The 19,753-nt window shown below is 39.6% G+C and overlaps 3 protein-coding genes across 3 annotated transcripts in view; all 3 read left to right on the top strand.

Moving 5' to 3' along the window:
* The window catches only part of LOC140927708 (glycosylphosphatidylinositol anchor attachment 1 protein-like), a 15,162-nt gene extending 8,333 nt beyond the window's left edge, over positions 1–6,829 (top strand). Inside the window, exons 7-10 of the mRNA XM_073377384.1 lie at positions 69–396; positions 2,035–2,237; positions 4,356–4,538; positions 5,171–6,829. Of these exons, the coding sequence (XP_073233485.1) occupies positions 69–396; positions 2,035–2,237; positions 4,356–4,538; positions 5,171–5,435 (979 nt within the window). The 3' untranslated portion in view covers positions 5,436–6,829. The remainder of the gene's footprint in view (positions 1–68; positions 397–2,034; positions 2,238–4,355; positions 4,539–5,170) is intronic.
* A 2,728-nt stretch (positions 6,830–9,557) lies between these two features.
* LOC140925610 (protein Wnt-8b-like) lies at positions 9,558–13,395 on the top strand. The gene is made up of 5 exons (XM_073375526.1): positions 9,558–9,628; positions 10,466–10,499; positions 11,227–11,383; positions 12,156–12,424; positions 12,786–13,395. The coding sequence occupies exons 1-5, from the start codon at positions 9,558–9,560 to the stop codon at positions 13,257–13,259; spliced, it is 1,005 nt and encodes a 334-aa protein (XP_073231627.1). The 3' UTR covers positions 13,260–13,395.
* Positions 13,396–16,843: 3,448 nt separating this feature from the next.
* LOC140926612 (vesicular inhibitory amino acid transporter-like) lies at positions 16,844–18,349 on the top strand. Its single transcript, XM_073376332.1, has one exon. The coding sequence runs from the start codon at positions 16,994–16,996 to the stop codon at positions 18,347–18,349; it is 1,356 nt and encodes a 451-aa protein (XP_073232433.1). The 5' UTR covers positions 16,844–16,993.
* The last annotated feature ends 1,404 nt before the right edge of the window (positions 18,350–19,753 follow it).

Here is a 19,753-nt window from a genome sequence, read left to right as displayed (position 1 = left end):
TTGTGTGTAAAAAGTGTTAAGTATTATTATTGTTGTTTCCTAATTTTTGGCCTTTACCTTTCACATAGGGTCATTGAAGGAATTTTCCGCAGTTTGAACAACTTATTGGAGCAGTTCCATCAATCATTCTTCTTCTATCTCCTTCCTGAGTCTCATAGATACGTGTCTATAGGTCTATACATGCCTCCATTTGGTTGCCTTCTATTGGGCCCTGTTATCATGGCAATAACTCTCTGGACTTTAGCAGGGACTGGACCAGAACATGAACCAAAGGCAGACACCCCACAAGTGGGTGGGGCGACTGAGGAGGGATTTGAGCAAGGAGAGTCCGGGGTAGAAAGCGCTGAAGAAAAAAGTGACCCTTATGGAGCAGAGAAGGTTGAGGTGGAGGATAAGGTTTGTTTAAACCTTTTAAGCCCCAATATCCACATCCAAATTCTTTATACCGAACTCTATAAATTTCTTTGAAGAGCTAGTTGAGAGAATTTGTTCAAAGATCAAAGCATTTTCACTTAGGTGACCACTTTATCAATTCTCATTACGTTTTCCATGGAATATGTTTTGACATTGTTAGGAGAAATTGATGTTGGTCACTCTAAATGAAGTGCTTCGTCGCAGGTTAGGGCACAAGAGGTTTTCTACTCTTTATCCACACTTTATTCAACAACATATAGTACCAGGGGCCCATAATCCGGAGAGAGCAACTTCCATGCGCTCGTGTCACGGTGTTTTCACGGACCAGTTTAGTTTTAGAACGGTTTTGGAGCGAGTTTCTACTTGAATATCTTTTAAGTTCCACAAACCAGTCAGCAAAACCTACAGACCTAAAAATGATTTATTATATAAGCTGCAGTGTTTTACAAGGATTTCTACCACCGAAAAATGTGGTATCTGAACACACGTAAAAATACGATATTTTTACATGTGAAGATATCGATAATTTCACTGACATCAGGTTTGTCTCTTAAATTGTACTTAAATTCGTTGGTGTATCATCGAAACATCTTCGGGTCTTCCTCGAAAGAGCTCGGCAATCTTCGGCAATCTTCGGACATCTTCGGAAATTTTCGGAAATTCTCGGAAAATGTTCGGGAACGTTCGTCTGGTCTTCGGGACAATTTGAAAAATCTTCGGAAGGTGGTCGGAAATCTTCGGAAAATCATCAAAAACGCCGTCATCAGTATGTTTATATAATAAAAAGAATATTACACGTTAGCTCGAAGATATGAATTTTATGTTCTCGTGGCAAGAGCAATATCTCACTCGTTCGCTGCGCTCACTCGTGAGATATTGTTCTTGCCACTCGAACATAAAATTCATATCTTCTCGCCACCGTGTAATATTCTCTATATATTTTGCCTTTTAATAACGTTTAGTTTTCCTTTTTTATATCTTATACTTCGAATGCGCTCATAGACTTGGTGCAGATTCTATTTTCGCCGGTAAAAGTGCCCTAAAATGTGTCTAAAAATAAACCGGTCCGTGAAAACGCCGTGACATAGGCCTAGTATGGGAGTTGCTTGCTCTGGGTTATGGGCTCCAGATAATACAAAGAAGTACAAAACACAGTATTGAAAAGGGAAAGAATCCTAAATATGCACTGCAGCACCGTCACCACCGGAGGAAACCCCAAACTACCTGAAGCCCTCAAACATGTACAAAACAAATTCAAAACTTAGCTTGAAATCTAGAAGCCTTTGCCTTATTTAACCAAGTCCGCATCAAAGGATGTTTCTCTGATATCACGAGGGAGACGATGTCATTCTCCAGCTATTCTGTTCATGAAACTAAATTGAAATAAATTAGTCCTTGAATAGCAGGCCACAAGATTTGGAGTATTCATACTTCTCAGTACACATCCCCTATTAACGTCCTCAGAAAGCTAACTCCTGCTCCCGTCAATAAACAACTTTTGCAAACTCTTTTCAATTTGGCACATACGAATACTTGTTGTAACGAATAATCAATAACTTTCAAGAGCTTTTTAGGGGTTTTCCCGTGCAAACAGTTTATATGTTAACATTGAATTTACAGGTTGCTTTCTTACGACATCCTCCCAACATGGGAATTGTAGTTCCTGTTGTCATGGCAACGCAAATGGCCGGCGTGTTGGTATTTTACTCTCCTGATCTCGGTTACAATTTGGGTAAAGTTACAGGGGTGGACCCATTGCAGTCGGCCTATGCTGCAATAGCTGGTTCCTTTCTTTCATTAGTGCTGCTCCCTTTGAACAGAAGGTAGGCGTTGTATCTGTTGTGATAAGAGACGACCACAAGTACGAAATTTTCTCAATTCTAAGCAGTGCGCCCGCGAATCAGCGTCATTATGGCGGGAAAACGTCATAGCCGTCGTCATTCTACTGCAAGTTTAAGCGATAATAGAGAGCTTTGGATTTGAGGACGAGAACGAGTACGAGTACGAGATTTAACTTTAATTTTTTGCGCATGTTCTTAAAAAAAAGACCCCCCGGAATGCTTCATTTTACTTTTTTTCGCCTAAAAATTTAGTACGGTTATTTATACTGAAGAGGTTAAGCCCTCTCCCGATAGCAAAATGATAAACCTTCTTACATTTGAAAACTTGGGGCCGCCAGTACGACATTCTCGCTAAAACTTTTAGTACAATGACGACGGCTATCACGTTTTCCCGCCAAAATGACGCTGGTTCACGCATGAGCAATACTCAGTATTATTAGGGAGCTTTAATAGGGAGCTTAACCAAAGACGTTTTTGAGCGACGCACGTCAACCGGAAGTGAGGCCTTCTCCCTCTTTATATGCCTTGGCGCTAACAAATTTGTTTTGCTAGGTGTCTTTTCTCTTAAAAACTCGATTTACCTGAGAGTTTCAACCAAACCACCTCGCAATGATTCAAAAAGTCCGCTTCCGGTTGACGTCCGTCGCTCAAAAATCGTCCTCGTCTCAGAATCTAAAGCTCTCTAATGTCTTCTTGGCGGAAACAGGTTAACACATGTTAGAAGTTTTATTATTTTGCGACTCTAGAGAGGGCTCAATCTCCTTCAACAAAAGTAACAGAGCTAACGTTTCTGGTGAAAAAAAAGTACAATGAAGCTTTTCGGGGAGTCTATTTTTTGAGAAGACGCAAAAAATGTTTAAGTCAGATCTCGTCTTCGTAGTCGTCCTTGTCCTCGAATCTAAAGGATGTTACAGGGGAAGATTCGCAACGACGATTTTTAGCGTAACACAGCGTTACAATTTTGGAACAGTGTTGTAACTTTTCGAAACAATGTTGAAACGCTGTGTTGCGCTGAAAATCGTCGTGTAACATCACCTCAAGGTCCTTAATGTGTTGTTTTAGCTGATCTGGTATTGTTAAGTTGAGTTCTCTTTTGAGTAGCCGCTTGGTCCAAAGTCACGGAACGCTCCCCGTTGGCATTTAGTCATTAGTGAACTTACGCAACAGGACGGGAGAGGAAAGAAGACGGCAAACCTTGTGTGACAAGCGTGACAATAATTTAGTTTGAAATAACTTTTCGCCAAACTTCACTTTTCTTTAGACACATCTTTTCGTGAAAGACCAGAAAACATTAATGTAAGTGAGGGTCACGACAAAACACGCAAGTAATAGCCCTGTCGCGTTTGTCGCACACAAGCGTTTCGTCGTCCTCTTCACTTTCTGTCGTCCTGTTGCGTTAACTCATATTTTAGGCCCAAGCGTCTGCGAAAGAGACTGTGTGCAAGGAGTTCATTTGGTAATTATTTTACTCAATCACAGTAAAAGTAGACAATTTAGTGAACCAATCTGAAGCTAACACATAAAGCCTGCGCAAACCGCGGGAAAATACATATGACAAAGTCGCGATTGGCTTTCCTTCTTCTTTTGAGTGGTTGAAAAAAATTACAGCGAATTTTTAGCCAAAATAAGACGATGTATAAATAGCATTTAATTACAGTGGAATCCGGTTAATACGGACACGAAGTGTTGTTCTTTAAACACGACAATCGGATCCACGACTTTTCTTGGTTAGGTACTGACAGTTTTAGTTTGCGACTCAGCCAGGTGGACAGAACCTTTAAAAGGTCATTCGCCGTTCCTGTCAGGTTTTTTCTAGTAAGACATTCAGTCGTGGACAGTGCTTAGATAAACAGTGTCTATGTAGTGGGGCTGACGATATGTGGGAGTTTGTGACTCGGGATATGGCACTATCGGGCTATCGTTGTGCGTTTTAACCGGTGTCCGTAATTAGGGGGTTGATTTAAGAGAAAATGAATGAGCTGTTGGTCGAGACAAACGAAATTGTCCGTTACATACGGGTGTTCGTATTAAGTGAGTGTCTGTAGAGCAGGGTTCCAACGTATCTAAGACTGATTTCATTTCTGTCTTTCCTTTATCAAGGTATTCTCGTGATACGGACTCTGGTGATGTGAACTCGAGAAACCATCACATGCTTAAGTGTGGAGCGTTAATTCTGTTTTCTGTTCTCTTGGGAGCCATGGCTGCTATGAACTTCTCTCTTGCTTTCTTTGTGGCTGTGTTTCATGTTCCTGTGTACTTATTCGTCACTCCTACCCCTAGTAGGTAAGTTGGACGGGCCTTTTCTTCCTTAGTTCGGATCATTATACGTCTCTGGGAAACTGCCCACCTACCCCTCCCCTAAGCCAACAGTAACGCGTACTTCTCAGTTAGGGGTTAATGTTGGCTTAGGGGAGGGGTAGATGGGCAGCGAGAACAGGCGGACACCTCTAGACAGTTTAGGGAGCTTAAGCAACGACGACGGTGACGTCAACGAGAACGGCAGAAATGCAATAGGTTTAATTAGCAAAACAACAACTTTGCACGTGCATCATGCTTTTTTGTACATTTCTTTGCCGTCATTGCACGAATACGACGTGAAAATGCCTAATTTCACGTTTTGTAGAGGACGTGAACACAATACAACGACTTTCTTTTTTCTTTTCCTGTACTTCGATACAGTCTTTTAGAATTCAGCCCCGGAAAAAAACTGCCAACATTTGGCGAATTGAACGCGAAGGAATAATTATAAGCGCGACAAAGTTTGAAGCAGTGTGACTTTACTTTTTAAGTGACGTAAGCCCGCTGTAATAAAGTAATCTTTATTCATTATAACAATCTAATTAGATGTAAGAGCCTACTGTGCACTCCTAGTACTTAATGGCTCTGCATCTCAATCTTATTTTCTGTGTTTGCAGAACTCGTCGCCTCCTGCAAGCTCTTCTGCTACTCCTGGTATCTCCACCAATGGTTCTCTTGCTGCTGTTACTAGGATACAATACACTCACGGCAGGGATCGACACCGATTTCGCCTCTGTACTATCAGCCACTCTCATCACATTCCATCAAGCCGTGACCTCATCAATCCGAGAAGCCCACTTGTTAGGCACGTGGTCATACGCTATGACCTGTCTCGGTGTTTTGCCAAACTGGCTCATGTTTTGGTGTTTAGCGTGGTATTGAGTACTTGGAAAAGACACTTTAGACATTTTATCAAATTGTGTTTTATTTTTTTGAAGATTGCGATGGTTTCGTGATCAGTGCGTTACAATAAGGTCGCTTATAGCACTTGTAATTGCGTGTAGCTAACCGGTCAAGTTGCCCGATATTTTGTCAGGTGTACCACACAGAAAAATAGAGTTCACTAAAGAGTGTGTAATATATCTCGTTCTTTAAACCACCAGGAGACCACAGAAGCGGGATGTTGTTTAGTATGATAAAATTTTGGGCGACTTAACTCTGATTACGGGCGACATAACATTGGGAGAGATGACTTTCGGGTGACTTGAACGCCTAATTGCGTTCTTACCGTCGTGTTATTTCTCAGACTAAAAGATTTACTCTTTTATCTTTTTCAACTCCTTGGTTGTTAAACGGAGACTGCAGGCCAATGTTGAAAAGGCAGCCTGTCTAGCAAGTTGCCTTTTGTACGCTTAAGTTCGCCGGCGCTTCATCTTTCATAATCCAGGAGCTAAAGAAATATTACATCCAAGACGATAAGTTTGAAAAGCAAAAGAACTCTGCATATGCGTTGCATGTTTTTGTACAGTCTCTTCGCCGTCACTGCGCGAATACGACGTAAAATTCTGAAATGCCAGTTTTGGGTGCGGTCTATAGAATTGTACCCCGTTTACCTGTGCAACTGGTTTACCAGGAACCGTGCAATTTGGAACAGCTTGCAGTACTGTTTACACGAGTCCGACTTATCGAAGGCGCGTAACTAGGCTTCAGGCTTTTTCCGTGCAAACTGTGCAAACACTTTCCCGGTTCATGTGTTTACACGACTGGATATCATTTTCTGATCAGGTCAGGAAACGTTGCGGGATTCCGCAGGTCCCGTGTAAACGAAAGGCGTATCTGTGCAAGTTTTTCTCCATTCAGAAATTTGTCCTGACGCGTATAAACTAAAACGGTGTCTCGGTTTCAGGAAATTCAGCTACATTTAGCATATTTATTTGAAATAACCGCGAAGGACTGAGGTCTAAAGAATGCGGAATCATTTTACTAATCGCGCTGTATTTGTTTCTAAACCTTCCTGTTATAAGAAATGAGAAAGACGCGTCTGTGGACCATCGCTTATTCAGAGGGATAATTTTTTTCTTACTTGCTTTACGATGCAACATGCTAAATTTGAACTTTAAACATCATTTAGCGGTTCTGTTTATAACAGTATAAGTTTTAGATAGGTTTCTTTAATTTCTTGGTGACGTGTTTATAAGCAACAACAGCATAAACTACACAAATTCTGAGGTATCTTTTTATGTAAGGATCGGAATAACAAGACAAACGTGGTGCTACTGCCGTGCTAAGCTGGCTCGACTGTAGCTCGACCGACTGCAGCACGACAATAGCATGACTTGGAATTTAATTCAATCGAATAGAACGGCTGTTGCCGTAAACAAAACACATAAATAAAGAAAGGGTTTAGCAAACTTTTAAATGTATCCTAATGTATTTATAATTTATGAATTGTGTGCGACACGGCAGTAGCGCGACGTTTGAAACCAAGTCGAGCTACTGCCGTGTAGCACGGCAAAGCTTGCCGTGTTACACGGCAGTAGCACGACTTGGTTTCAAACGTCGCGCTACTGCCGTGCTAAAGTCGAATTTAATTCGATCAATTTAGTTCGGCACGGCAGTAGCAAGACGTTTGAAATGGGCCTAAGGTAGCTAGCAATAAAGTATAATACTTTGCTATGGCTTGTTCTTCTTTCCAGTCAAAGTTGTCAAGTAAAATTTTCATTTTTACTTCTTATTGTCCAGCAAGTTTTCTTTCCTAAGTCTTTTCATGACTCACGAAAATTATCACTTTCTCATCTATACTACCAGGAAGTTTTGAAGGTAAAACTTGCTAAGATCAGTTTGCTAGTGGAACCTAAAGAAAAATGGAATGTTTGTTAAACGATTTTGTCTAAACATAAGAGCTGTATGCTGACCCAATACGATTTTTTTGTTTGTATGAACAATTCACTACAAAAGTTTTAACTTACAAAATAATTAATTAATTATAAGTCAATTACGTTTTTCAGTTGTCTCCTTTCTAGTGGAAAAGTTTGAACCTACAGATGACAACAATGCGATTCACTTGGGTAGACCGACATGTCATCGAAAATGCTTGAACGAAAAGGTCTATAAATGATTCTTAAAGTTGTCTTGTCGACGATAACCGAAAAGTTTTCCATTATAGCACTATTGTTTTGTTTTAACTGAAGCTTCATGGTAAGAAAAAAATCTCACCTCGCGAGTTCACCTAAAGACTCACACTTCGTCTCGCATCACTAGGACATAGTTCTTTACAAAACAAAGGTTTTTGTGCTAGACTCATGAATTCAAGTCGGGTTGCCCGTGGATAATTCTTCGTTTTTTATTATACACGCGCGAGAGGTCGGGAATTATGCGAGCATGATCAAGAGTTTTTGATATAAGAGTAATGATGAAATATTAGTTTCTTAACGCCGGTTATCCGGTCTTTTAACCTGAAACACAAGAGCAAACCAAAAACGATCTCTCTGACGTGAGAAATTCAAAGGCACGTCCTCAACTGAACGGGCAGATTATGGAGGAAAACATTAAGAAAAAAATCACACTTTTCTTTTTGCTTTACCCATGGAATCTCCCATAGATCTAGCTCCTTTTATCTGAACAAATCATGATAGGCTTCGAATTGAAACAAAGAATAAAGATGATCTATCAACTACGGTTCAGTTCAAGTAATGAAAGTGCTTTGCATTGAGTTGTTCTAAAAAGTGTCTCATCACTTTTGTTGAAATATCTCACCTTTTATCGCGTCGCTTACTTCGTTTATAATTAGAAGTGGGTTTTGTTCGGGGCAAAATGAGACGCTTCGGGCCAGAAATGTGATAAGGCATGCCATCTTTTAATAACTGCCGTCGCTTTTTGAAATGTTTCGAGGGAATAGCGTGAAAGTTAAACCCCATTTACACGCGCTAATAGAATCGGCACGGCAAGCCAATTTTTTGACACCGTGCTGACGATTTTAAGGCACAGCACTCCCAATTTTGCCGTGCCCCTTTTTTAGCACGTGTAAATGGGGTTTTAGTTTTTCAGTGGACTTTATTTTCCCTAGAGATGCGAAGGAGCAAACCACGCGAATTGAAGCACAAAATATCGCCTCGCGCGAGAAAGCTTTGACATACTGGGGGCAACATTCCACTCACTCAAGTTTTACGCGTAAAATATTAAAGGAACTATTTCTGACAACTGTTTAAAAGTATTTTCGGCAAAGGGCTAGTGGCGAAGAAGAGGCCTTGAACTTAAAAACGTCGCGGCCGCGTCTTTCGAATTTGATAGTTATTTAGCCTGTTCTAGGCTCTCAGATAGTGGGGAAGACGCACTGAAGTGAGATGCACGCGAAAAGTTGGTCCTCCCGTTTTTTTTTTTTTTTTTTTTTTTATCATGTTTGCGCTTTCTTAATTCAGCAGATCCGACTATCTCGGAGCCTGGAACAGGCTAATAGTTATTAGGAAAAAAATTGTTCGAAAAAGCATAATTTATTTTGGTCTGCTCATATCTAGCTATATCTCGGAGAATAAACTGATTCATGTGTTTAACTGTTTTAAAATAAATAATATGACTGCACATAAAAAGTGAATCTCGCAGCCCTTTCGTTGAAAAAATTCTTTTTATATAACATTACTTGACAGGACACATTTCTGATTGGAAACAAATCCTCTGTTAAAATCCTCGTTTTAAAAACAGAGTTAATTTCAAGCAATTACTTTTGATTAAGTAGCTAAACACAGTTTAAATAGCTCCAGAATTTTTTAAGTACACTCAACTGATCATTTCGCTTTTGACTTGACGATATTGATGTAATTGCTTTGTTTTGCAGTTTATTGTGAGAAAAAGTCTCACCTCTAGAAGGAGGATAAGAAACTCGCACCTTGTCTCGCGTGGGCAATTTTTAAATAAAAGAACTGGGTATCTTTTGTTGTAGCGTTTAATTAGTGAATGCAAATGTTTATGCCTTTTGTAAAGCTTAGAGTTTATAACGGGCACGCTTACACTAGCGCTTTCACTTGACGGCTCAACTTGCAAAGATCGAGTATTACACTAGCGTTCATCATGAAGTTTTACTCGTTGCTGTCACTATGCGTTTTGGTTTTGGCCCTTGCTCAACAAGTATCCAGCAGTAGGTAAGGGGGATGTTCTACTTTAGTTACCCAGAAGTGTGACTCGGCAAACAAGCGTGTAAGGGTACGTTTTCGACAGAGCTTTGTGAATTACGGGGGACAATTCTTGTACCTGAAATTTGGTGGGGAAGTTGCGTACGCAACGGATTTTGTTTTGGCATACGTGCTAGATTATTTTCTGAAATATGTGCGCAGATGTGTTTACAAATCCAATAGTAAGGTGTTTAAAACAATTCGCAAACTTTGATACTGATACCAGTAAAACTGAAGCGCGAAAACGAGTACATGTCTCTTATTTATTCTTGATGTACGCTGCGTATTGCTTGTGACATAATGCGTATCTTTCAAAAATTTCGTTGTCGTTGACAGTTTTGCAAATCATCTGTCAGAGGATTAAGATTTCTTGTGTCATTCTGATTTCTAGCAGATGTTTTAGACTTTTTACGCAAATCGAGTCCCTGAGATGTGTTCCAAAGAGTTTAAGTTATAGATATTGAGTCAGAAATCAACCATTTCACACGTAGATGTGTTCTCTGATTTTGCTTCCAAAGAGCGGATATGGCGTGAAGCTTTTTTCGTACTTAGGTTTTACGATTGGTAGAACCGCGAATCTGGCGCGTGAACAAGAAGAATTTTTGGCGAAATTTTGGCGCTTTTTACACGTAATTTGGGAAGCAATGATCACGTTTTTAAGAATTATGCAAAGGAGGGAAAAGTGTCCTGTTACTTGCTCCGTGTTTCACTTTATGAAGGACAAAATGGGTATCATCAAAGTTAGAGTTCTTTGAAATTTGTTTTAGTCTTTATCAGCGTAGTGACCTGTAACTTAATTTGTTTCAGATCCAGTGGCCTGGACAGTACTCTTCGACAAAAGGTAAGTTTGTAAATATATGATTTTGAACTCCTAAGACATCTGATCAAGAACTTTCCTCTTCAGCTGAATTTTGTTTTTGAACAGCACTGCCTGATATTGACTGTAATCTCGCTTTACACCGGTTTCAGTATGTCCAATTCACTATGTTCGAATTCGTTAGCTACATACTAGGCTAGATGGACAGAGGTGTTATTCAAAATAGTTTGCGGAAAGCCTAATGTTTAGCGAACCGGTGTTGCGAACTGGGATTTTACTAACAAGTAGAATGGTAGCCCAGACTTGCCTGATGCCATAAAAGCAGAGTAGTAAGAACTGTAGAAATCGATATTCTAGGGTTACAAAACGTTAGTGAAATGAGTTAAGGCGTTAAGCAAACAGGACTTCAGCCAAACGATGAAGCGACCGTAAATGTCGTAATTAGCATTTTAAATCATATTTCATATTCTTCAAGACAAAAAATAAACGAACTGTTAATGGTAGTGACTAAATCTTCAAAAGTTGGCAAGTTTTTCTGATTGAATCGAAACGACCTCGAGTGGATCGAACCGACTTAAGGTATGTATCGAATCGACTTCAATTTGTACCGAAACTACTTGTATCGAAACGACTTTGTATCGAAACGACCGGTAACCATTATTACATATAAAACAAATCTCTTCAGTTATTACATTACATTATTAGATTATATCATTTACTAATTATTACCTTGTAAATTTGTTTTTTTTAGAATTATCCCTTGTTACTGAGCATTGTGAGACAAGGAGGACGCCATGGGTTGACGGAATGTCGACGACAATTTAAGACAGAGATTTGGAATTGTTCCCTTGGAAACAAGAGAGTGTATGCACAGTTGCCCATCTTCGTTAACACAGCACTTCCTTATGGTAACGCTATGTTTTATCGTTGTAGTGCGTAAAAATGATGCTTAATTTAGGACAAAAAAGGCGCAATTTGGTTCGCAACAAAAACTTTGAAGTTTGTCTCTTGCATTTGAAGCACCTTTTCACGAGTAAACGGAATTAAGAACAGTCTTTTCTACGACTTTTAAGTCCGAAAAGTTAGTTTTTAAACTGAAGACGTTTATATTTTTTTATGTCAGAATATTGTTGTTTTCCAAAAAGAAACACAAGTCGTTTCATTTCTAATGTTTACCCGGTGTCTCAGGAGATGTATGCGCAAATGGACATAATCTCATATTAAAGCAACCAATCTTTTGGTGAGCTGGCTACTTAAGATCTTGAGCCTAGCTACCGCGTATCTTTTGAAGAGGTGGCTCTTTAAATTAGGCGAGGCAGTTGAAAAAGTTTAAAAGTGCGGGTTCTTTTTGTTTTCAATTGGTTGAATTGTTTATTATATCCATTAGAAATGAATGGTAATTCTTGCGATCTGTTTGCTCTCATCAATGTGACTTATTCATGAATCGCCAAAATTTTTAAAAATGTTGATACTTACTAAAATTCTGTATCCAGTGAGGGATTTCAAAATGTTGTAGTGAAAGTTGCGTGTTATTCACTATTGGTCTAAAATCATACTGTACTTCGATTCCCAATCGAACCTTCTGCGCGCTCGTTCGGTTTTGAAATCACGGGTATAGTTTCAGACCAAACTGTACTTCACTTAATTACATTATCATTATGCACATTTCTTTAATTACAGCCACGAAAGAAACAGCTTTCCTTCACGCCATCAGCAGCGCTGCAATCACCCACGAGATAACGCTCCAATGTGCGCGGAACAAAATTCCTGGCTGCAGATGCGGGAAAACGAAATCAAGGAAGCGGGGAAACGCTGACTGGCAGTGGGGCGGATGCAGCGACAACATCAAATACGGCGAGAAAGAGACAAGACGCTTCATCGACAAACTAGAGAAAGGAAACGACGCACGTACAGCGTTCAACCTGCATAATAATCATTTGGGAAGAAAGGTAAGCTGGTAGCTTGAAATTAGCTAATAAAAAGTTTAGCGACGATTGCTAGGAAAAAGTGTTAAATTTTCAGTTTCCTTTTCAAGAATCCGTAGGCGGCTATAAGTTAATGAGGAGTTTGGTGCATAAAAAAATGGCACATAACTGGTGATCCTTGCGATCTGTTTGCTCTCATCAATTTGATTTATTCACGAATCGTCAAAATTTTTGCTCGAAATCGCTTCATTTCTATTTGAGATGAAATGCGATAAAAAGTGTCCTGTTTATTTTCAAACCGGCTAGTGGTTCCAAAACAAAAAAAAATCATGCTGTATAACTTAGTTTGCGGAACTGATGGTTTTCGCGCGTTTTGTCTTAACAGGTTGTTCGCGCAAGTCTCCAGAGGAACTGTAAATGCCATGGCGTTACCGGAAGTTGTAACTTGAAGACATGCTGGAAGCAGCTTGCCCCGTTTGAGGTCGTAGGATCAGCTCTAAAGCAGAAATATCGCGCGGCAGCCCAAGTGACGTTCCTAAACAACAAACTTCAAGAGCGAGACAACCGCAACCGATACAGTCAGGTGACAAGAAAAGACCTCAAGCTGGTTTATCTTGACTCGTCCCCAGACTACTGCGTTCGAAACATGACCGTTGGCTCTCCTGGAATGCTGCGAAGGACATGTAGAAGTGACATTTTGTCCAATGGACAATGCCGATCGCTTTGCAATTCTTGTAACCTAAGGCACCGCACAGAGGAACATTCCAAACAGGTTAAGTGCAGATGTAAGTTTGTATGGTGCTGTACCGTTAAATGTAAGCTTTGCACTGAAAAGTATTCCCTCACAACTTGTGTTTAGGCATTTTGAACCAAAAAATTTTTCTCTCACAAGTTGTACTTAGTTTTTAGTTTTTAATATGTGATGTAATGACTGATAAGTTTTCCATCAACTTAACTTGCACATAAATGCACAGTTACCGTTAAATTCGACTTTTGATTAGAGCAATGAAGCGACAAGATCATGTTTGTAATGACAGTTTTCTTTCAAAAGTTTGCAACTGGCACCAAGTTGTATAAGTTAAATAAGTTGGTTTTTGTAACAATAAAATGTATATATTACAAACTATTATTGTAGACTATGTCCCTTTGCTTGTGGGTAATTGATTGGTTCTTTTCGCGCCGTAGCCCCCGTATTCCGCAGCCTCCAATGCGCCTGAGGGGTACTCCCTTATATAAGCTATATAGGTATGTACTGCCCCACCGGGTAGGGTTTTTGCGCCGTTTTGGTCTGGAATCGGGTATGGTTTGCGAGGGAAATATGGGAGTCAATGAACGTATTCATCGTTTCAATTCCAAATAAGAAAGAAAGAAAGAAAGAAAGAAAGAAAGAAAGAAAGAAAGAGAAATATGCGAATTCGAAATGGATTTTAAGAATTTTTTTGTTTGCGCTAAGTAATGAGAACATAATTTCTGCCTAAAGGACAGGTCTGAAAACGGGTATGGATTTTAGAGGTCTGGTCTGAATACGGGTGTGAAAAATGACATTTTTGGTCTGAAATAGGGTCAAGATTTGGACAACTGCGCGGCACACCCCCACCAAGAATTCTCAGGAGTATCCCCAGTAATTTGGTGAAAGAAGCGAGGAGTGTTTTTTCTAAGATAAATGGCAAAAGTTTCCAATTGTTATTTTGCCTTTACCGAAGGTAAACTTTCTTTCATTGAAATAGAGACTTTTAATTTCACGACTTGCTTCCAGTCAGTTAAAAAACTGAATGTTTGTAAGCAAAAAACTTAACGTCCAAAAATGAAATAGAGACAAATTAGCCAGCGAGCATAGCTCTCCGGGGCGCTCTGGCGGCGGGGCTGGGAAAGGAGGGAGAGCTTGCAGCTACGTCTCTGAAATTTGAATATCTGCATTGAAAAAGTCGATGCTAATTGACGGAGATGACATTAGCAATGGCGTCATCACCCGTGGCGCGTGCTTTCAGGTGTTTTTTAAATGTTTGTTTACATTCGCGCTCGTTTCCGCTTCGCGCCGATTGACAAAAATCTGACAGCTCAGTCGACGGGGAGCCACAGTTGAATTGGAGGCGGAATTCAAATTCCAGGGACGTAGTTGCAAGCTCTGCCTCCTTTTCCCGCCCCCCCACCAGATTGCTCGCAGGCTAGCATTAAAGGGACTAGCTGTGTGACCGCTGTCTAGTTCATATTTAAATATTATTTGCCAATTGCGCTTCCCTATTCGGTCCCTATGTACCATGGAACTTAACGTTAACAATGAAATCACCTACACACGACAAAAAATGTTTTGAGCTATTATTTTTATATTTCACTCAGTATGATGACATTTCTTCAGTGTTACAATAAGTAGTAAAATTCGTGACGCAGCACCATTACAATGCCCTTAACTTGGATATTTAAATACTTGAGCCTGTAAAAAAAAAATTTTCTTCGCTCTTGGAATATTGCTTCTTTTATTTACTAGCAAAAGATGTTTTAAATAAAAAAAGATTTGAACTCTATTTCGTAATATTCTAAAAAGTTCTGATGAAAAGCCGTGATTCTTCTCAACTTTAACTGGAACTCAATCGTGCATTCAGATCTCTTGTGTTTCTAAGGTTGAGGGGCTACGACTATCTGCTACGTAACTCGTTCCTATAACCTCATAAGGGCAAGGAAGGCAAGGCTCCTCGCGCGAGCGGAGCCCCATACGTAAGAAAATTTGGTAATCCTTCCATCCCAAAAATTTTGGTAATCACGTGACCGTACGCCCAGTCGTCCGTTCTTCCGCCCGCGTCACCGGCATACCAATGTTAAATAACTCAATTAACAGGTATGACACCAAGAGCAACTCGAGGTGTTTTTGGTGGGAAATCGCATTGCTACCCGGACATTTGGAGAGAAAAAACATAAACAAAGTGGAGTCTTTATCGACGTAATTTTTTATGTCTATTCTCATGTGGATAACAGAGAAAGAGCTAGAGCTTAAAAAGTGATTTAAAAAACAGAGGACACGAGTTTCGTTGGAAGGAAAACATTAAAATTTCCATGAGCTGTATTTCGGATTTCAGAGCCTAGGATTCCGGATTCCAAAAGAAAATTTCCCAAATTCCGGAGTCAATTAGCAAAAATTTCCCCGATTCCGGAATCCAGATTCCTTTGCATAGGTCGATATTTGGTTAAAAAGAATGTATTTAAAAACAAATTAGGGGAGACTCGAAATAACGTTTCTGAGTAATCTTATTTCGGAATACGATAAATGAACGCAGCCTTATTCAAGAGGTCCTTTACTAAACACTTCTTTGTACTTTACCATTTTCTTTGCGATACAAACAACTACATCATAAACATTGCAAAATTGCAATTTATCAGTTTGACCTCGACACATCCGGGAGTAGACAGACGTAATAACTATATTTGTAAGTCCCGGATTTTAAGGTGATGTTACACGAGATGATTCTCAACGACGATTTTTAGCGCAACACAGCGTTGCAACATTGTTGCGACGTTGTCTCGAACAGCTGCAACATTGTTCCAACATTGCAGTGCTGTTTTGCGCAAAAAATCGTCGTTGCCAATCGTTCCGTGTAACATTACCTTTAAGATTTAGGTTAATTTGTATGCTTCCAGGTGGCCTAGCTGTAAATTGCAGGCTAAATTCATTGTTTATGAGATTTGGTAAATTTATCTCCTCGTGAAATATCATTATCAGCGGCTCAAAAAGATTGGCGAATAAGTTCAAGGCTATTCCATAATGAAATAAACCTTGTATTTAAGAGAAAAGAAGTCATAAAAATTAAAAACTAGTGTAAGTAAGAGCTATTTCAGCGTCTCTGTTTTAAATCGATAAATCTATTACATTCTATACGGCTCACTTAAAAGAAATAACACTTGAAATTGAATCCATTTTTTCTTTAAATTATTTGAATTGTTAAGAAACAAATTACTTTTAAAAGTTTCTACAAGAAAAAAAACGTTTTTTAAGAAAGATGAAGAGTTTCGTTGATTTGAGCTATGGGCAACCGAACTTAAGAGTAAAGATTAACTTCAAGTAACTGCATGAATAATGCTGTAGAAGAGAAGTTTATAAATAAATTATTGTTTTCCCGCTAATCTCCCGCTGAAGGGAAAGACATTTGGTTTGATATAATGGGGAGATTAAAATATTTGTTTAAAGTTGCACCTGTTTAAGATTAACCCGGTATAAGCTTTGACAAATTCAGTCAATTTTTGTCAAATATGCACTTGGCCTTTTGGAAATGACACCTTAAATTGCATTTTGGACATGAGTCGAAGTAAAAATCCTGCTAGAAATAAACGAAAATTATTCTCAACTTTGCGAAAACGTACGTAGAGCTATTTGAAGCTCTTGATTTGCCTTGAAGTACGCTCTAAATAACCTTTCTTGGGTGTAATAGATTTATTCAAATGGTAATTGCGTGGGATACCTAGGCGACGGGAGACAAAAAACAGTTACACATTGTTGAAAACGATTTTTGCCGTCGGTATTCAGGTGAAAGCAAGATTTTAACACAGAAAAGAGCGCACACTTCTTTTGGTATAGCCATCTCACACGGTAAAATAACAGGAAATATGAAGTCGATTTTACAGCAACATATCTACGGTGCTTATAAATTCCTGAGAAATGTGTCAGACGATGAAGAAACTGAACAAGAAGAGGAAGAAATGGAGAGTAATCATGCTATTTCGTTGATTGAAGAAGACGACATAACCAAAACGAGTAATTTGCAGACATTCTGGAATATCTTCAACGCAAACCAAGGAGTAGCCATCTTGGCTATGCCATATGTTGTCAAAAGCGGCGGGTACTTTGCTCTTTTTGGAATTGTGGCCTTGGCGTTTGTTTCTAATTTCACCAATAAAATTCTTGTGCAGTGCCTCTACGAATACTCCCCGGATCTGACCTCGTTTCGCGTCCGAAACAGCTATGTGGAAATCGGGGAAGCATTCTCGCCAAAGATTGGCCGCCACCTGGTGAACGCAGCACAGATTTTCGAGCAGGTCTCCTACTGCACTCTTTTGCTCATTCTATGCGGATCCATCTTGGCTTCAACGTTTCCTTTCGTCCCACTCTACCAAAGCCATTGGACAGCGCTAGGAGCGATGTTGCTATTGCCAAACATATTTCTGAAGTCTCTTAACGAAGTATCATGGGTCAGTTTCCTCACAGTGCTGATCGGTGAGATCATTTACTTAACGGTCACAATATACGCTATAATGCATCACGAGCGCTGGAATTTCGCCTCCATGCCCGACTTCAAGTTGAAGACGTTCGGCGCCGCGGCCGGCATCATCGTCGTGAGTTACTCGTCACAGCCTTACATGCCGGCCATCGAAGGGAGCATGAAGGAGCCACAGAAATTCACAAACGTAATGAGTGTAACATACGTGGCAGTTACATTTGTAAAAGTTGCATTTGGATTCATCGGCTATCTCACCTTTACCGAAGACACAGATCAGGTCATCACCAACAATCTACCGGACGGGGGACTTCACATGCGTGTTAACCTTCTCGTTTTACTTCTTGCCGCTACATCTTACACTATCCCAGTCTACACAGTTTTCGATATTCTAGAAAACATCGAGTTCCCTTTCTGCAAGATAGACAACCCCAAAGAGACAAAAGACAAGATTTCCTACGCCCAAGCGCTTGCCGCCCGACTCTGCATAGTTTCTTTCACGCTGTTTGTAGGGGTATTAATTCCTCATTTTGGGCTTTACATGGCTCTAGTTGGTAGTTTTACCGGTATGTGTTTAGCGTTTATTTTCCCCGCTATTTTTCATATGAAGATATGTTATGATAGATTGCAATGGTATGATTTTGTTATTGACACGGCCGTTGCGTTGTTTGGGCTTGTAGGCGCAATCATAGGGTGCCACTTTTCAGTTTTGGCTCTCATAGCAGAGTACCAGAAACACGAACTTTGACGGAACGGTGTTCAGAGTTTTCCTTAACTTATCCAATCAGAAAGAAATTATCGGCTAGTTATAAAGGGGTATATAACATTTTTGACAAGACAGTAGCAAGGTGCCCACTGGAAACAACTTTGCTGGTGAAAATGAGCCTAAACAAACCTCGAGCTAATTTTATTTCGTTAAGAACGATTTAACCGAAAGGTTAACTTGAAAAAATATTGGAAATGATTTATAATTTATGAAATCGTGTTGGCCTTTTTCTGTTTTTGTTTGTTTGTTTGTTTCTTTTTTTGCTCCTAGACTTCTTTCGTCTCCTGTATAAATCTCTCCAAAAAGAACATTGCAGCAAAGATAATGAAAAAGTTCTTGATCTTAAAAGACAAACAAATGCAAGCATTTGCTGTTTTGTTTATTGACCACAGATATGCAAAGGCTTTGCTTGCTGTGGCATTACTGAAAAACCCTGCCCTTCTTAAGCACACCGCACGTTAATAATGCAACATTTCAAAGGATTAATTTTGTTAAGCTGAAATTTATTTGAATTTCCTTAAACATTTTTAAAAAGAATAAATACGTAATAGATATCAATATCGGCGCTTATTTATTGTTTTTAAGTATACAGAAAGAATAATATTTTTTATATTGAACTCAACTTATCGCTGCATGACTTTCCACGAGTCTTACTCTCAAATTTGTTAATTTCTTTACTTAATTATCCAAGATACTGGTTTTTAAGTATACTGCACAGTCCTTTTTGAAAGTGTTTTTATTCGATAGCTATCGCGGGCAGTATCGTTTGAATAGAGTTTATTTGTGATTACATTGTGTTCGAATACTAGGAATGAAGGAAGGGAGACAGCTTCATCATTAAAAGTTCATTTTATATTTTACTGTATTTGAATGGCAATAAACTAGTAATAACTATAGGTTACAAAGTGCGGGTGACAACGATTGAAGGTCAAAACGCTTTTGTTCCGACGCTGTGCTTTGCGCACGTTTCACGTGATAGTCAGTCAAAACACGCGTGATCAGATCACGAGTGATAGAAGGTCCAATCGCGAGTGATCAAATTGCGTTCTATGCATTCCATTCATTCTTAGTGCAAGTCCAAACGAATGCTGGCTACAGACATGCGACGCATGCTTAATAACAGCCTGGAGATTAAGATTGTGGGCTCCTCTTGTCATCCGCAATTAACGAGAGGGACCGGGAAAGTTACATAGTAAAATTCTATTAAATGCATTAAATTGTAACTAATTCACATTCACATAAAAGCCCTTATGCCTTTTGACGGATAAGTTATGGGTGAAAAATTTTGCATAAGGCATAGGGTGGGCTGATAGAGAAAATTTGCCAGCGCTGCTGAAGGGGAGGAGGGTGGGGAAACTTGCTTGCCCGTTGTAGAGTAGACTTGCG

The sequence above is a fragment of the Porites lutea genome, chromosome 2, assembly GCF_958299795.1.
Source record: "Porites lutea chromosome 2, jaPorLute2.1, whole genome shotgun sequence".
In the NCBI taxonomy this organism is placed as follows: Eukaryota; Metazoa; Cnidaria; class Anthozoa; order Scleractinia; family Poritidae; genus Porites; species Porites lutea.
Note: the sequence above shows the minus strand (reverse complement) of the source record. Positions and strands in the feature narration are given on the sequence as shown.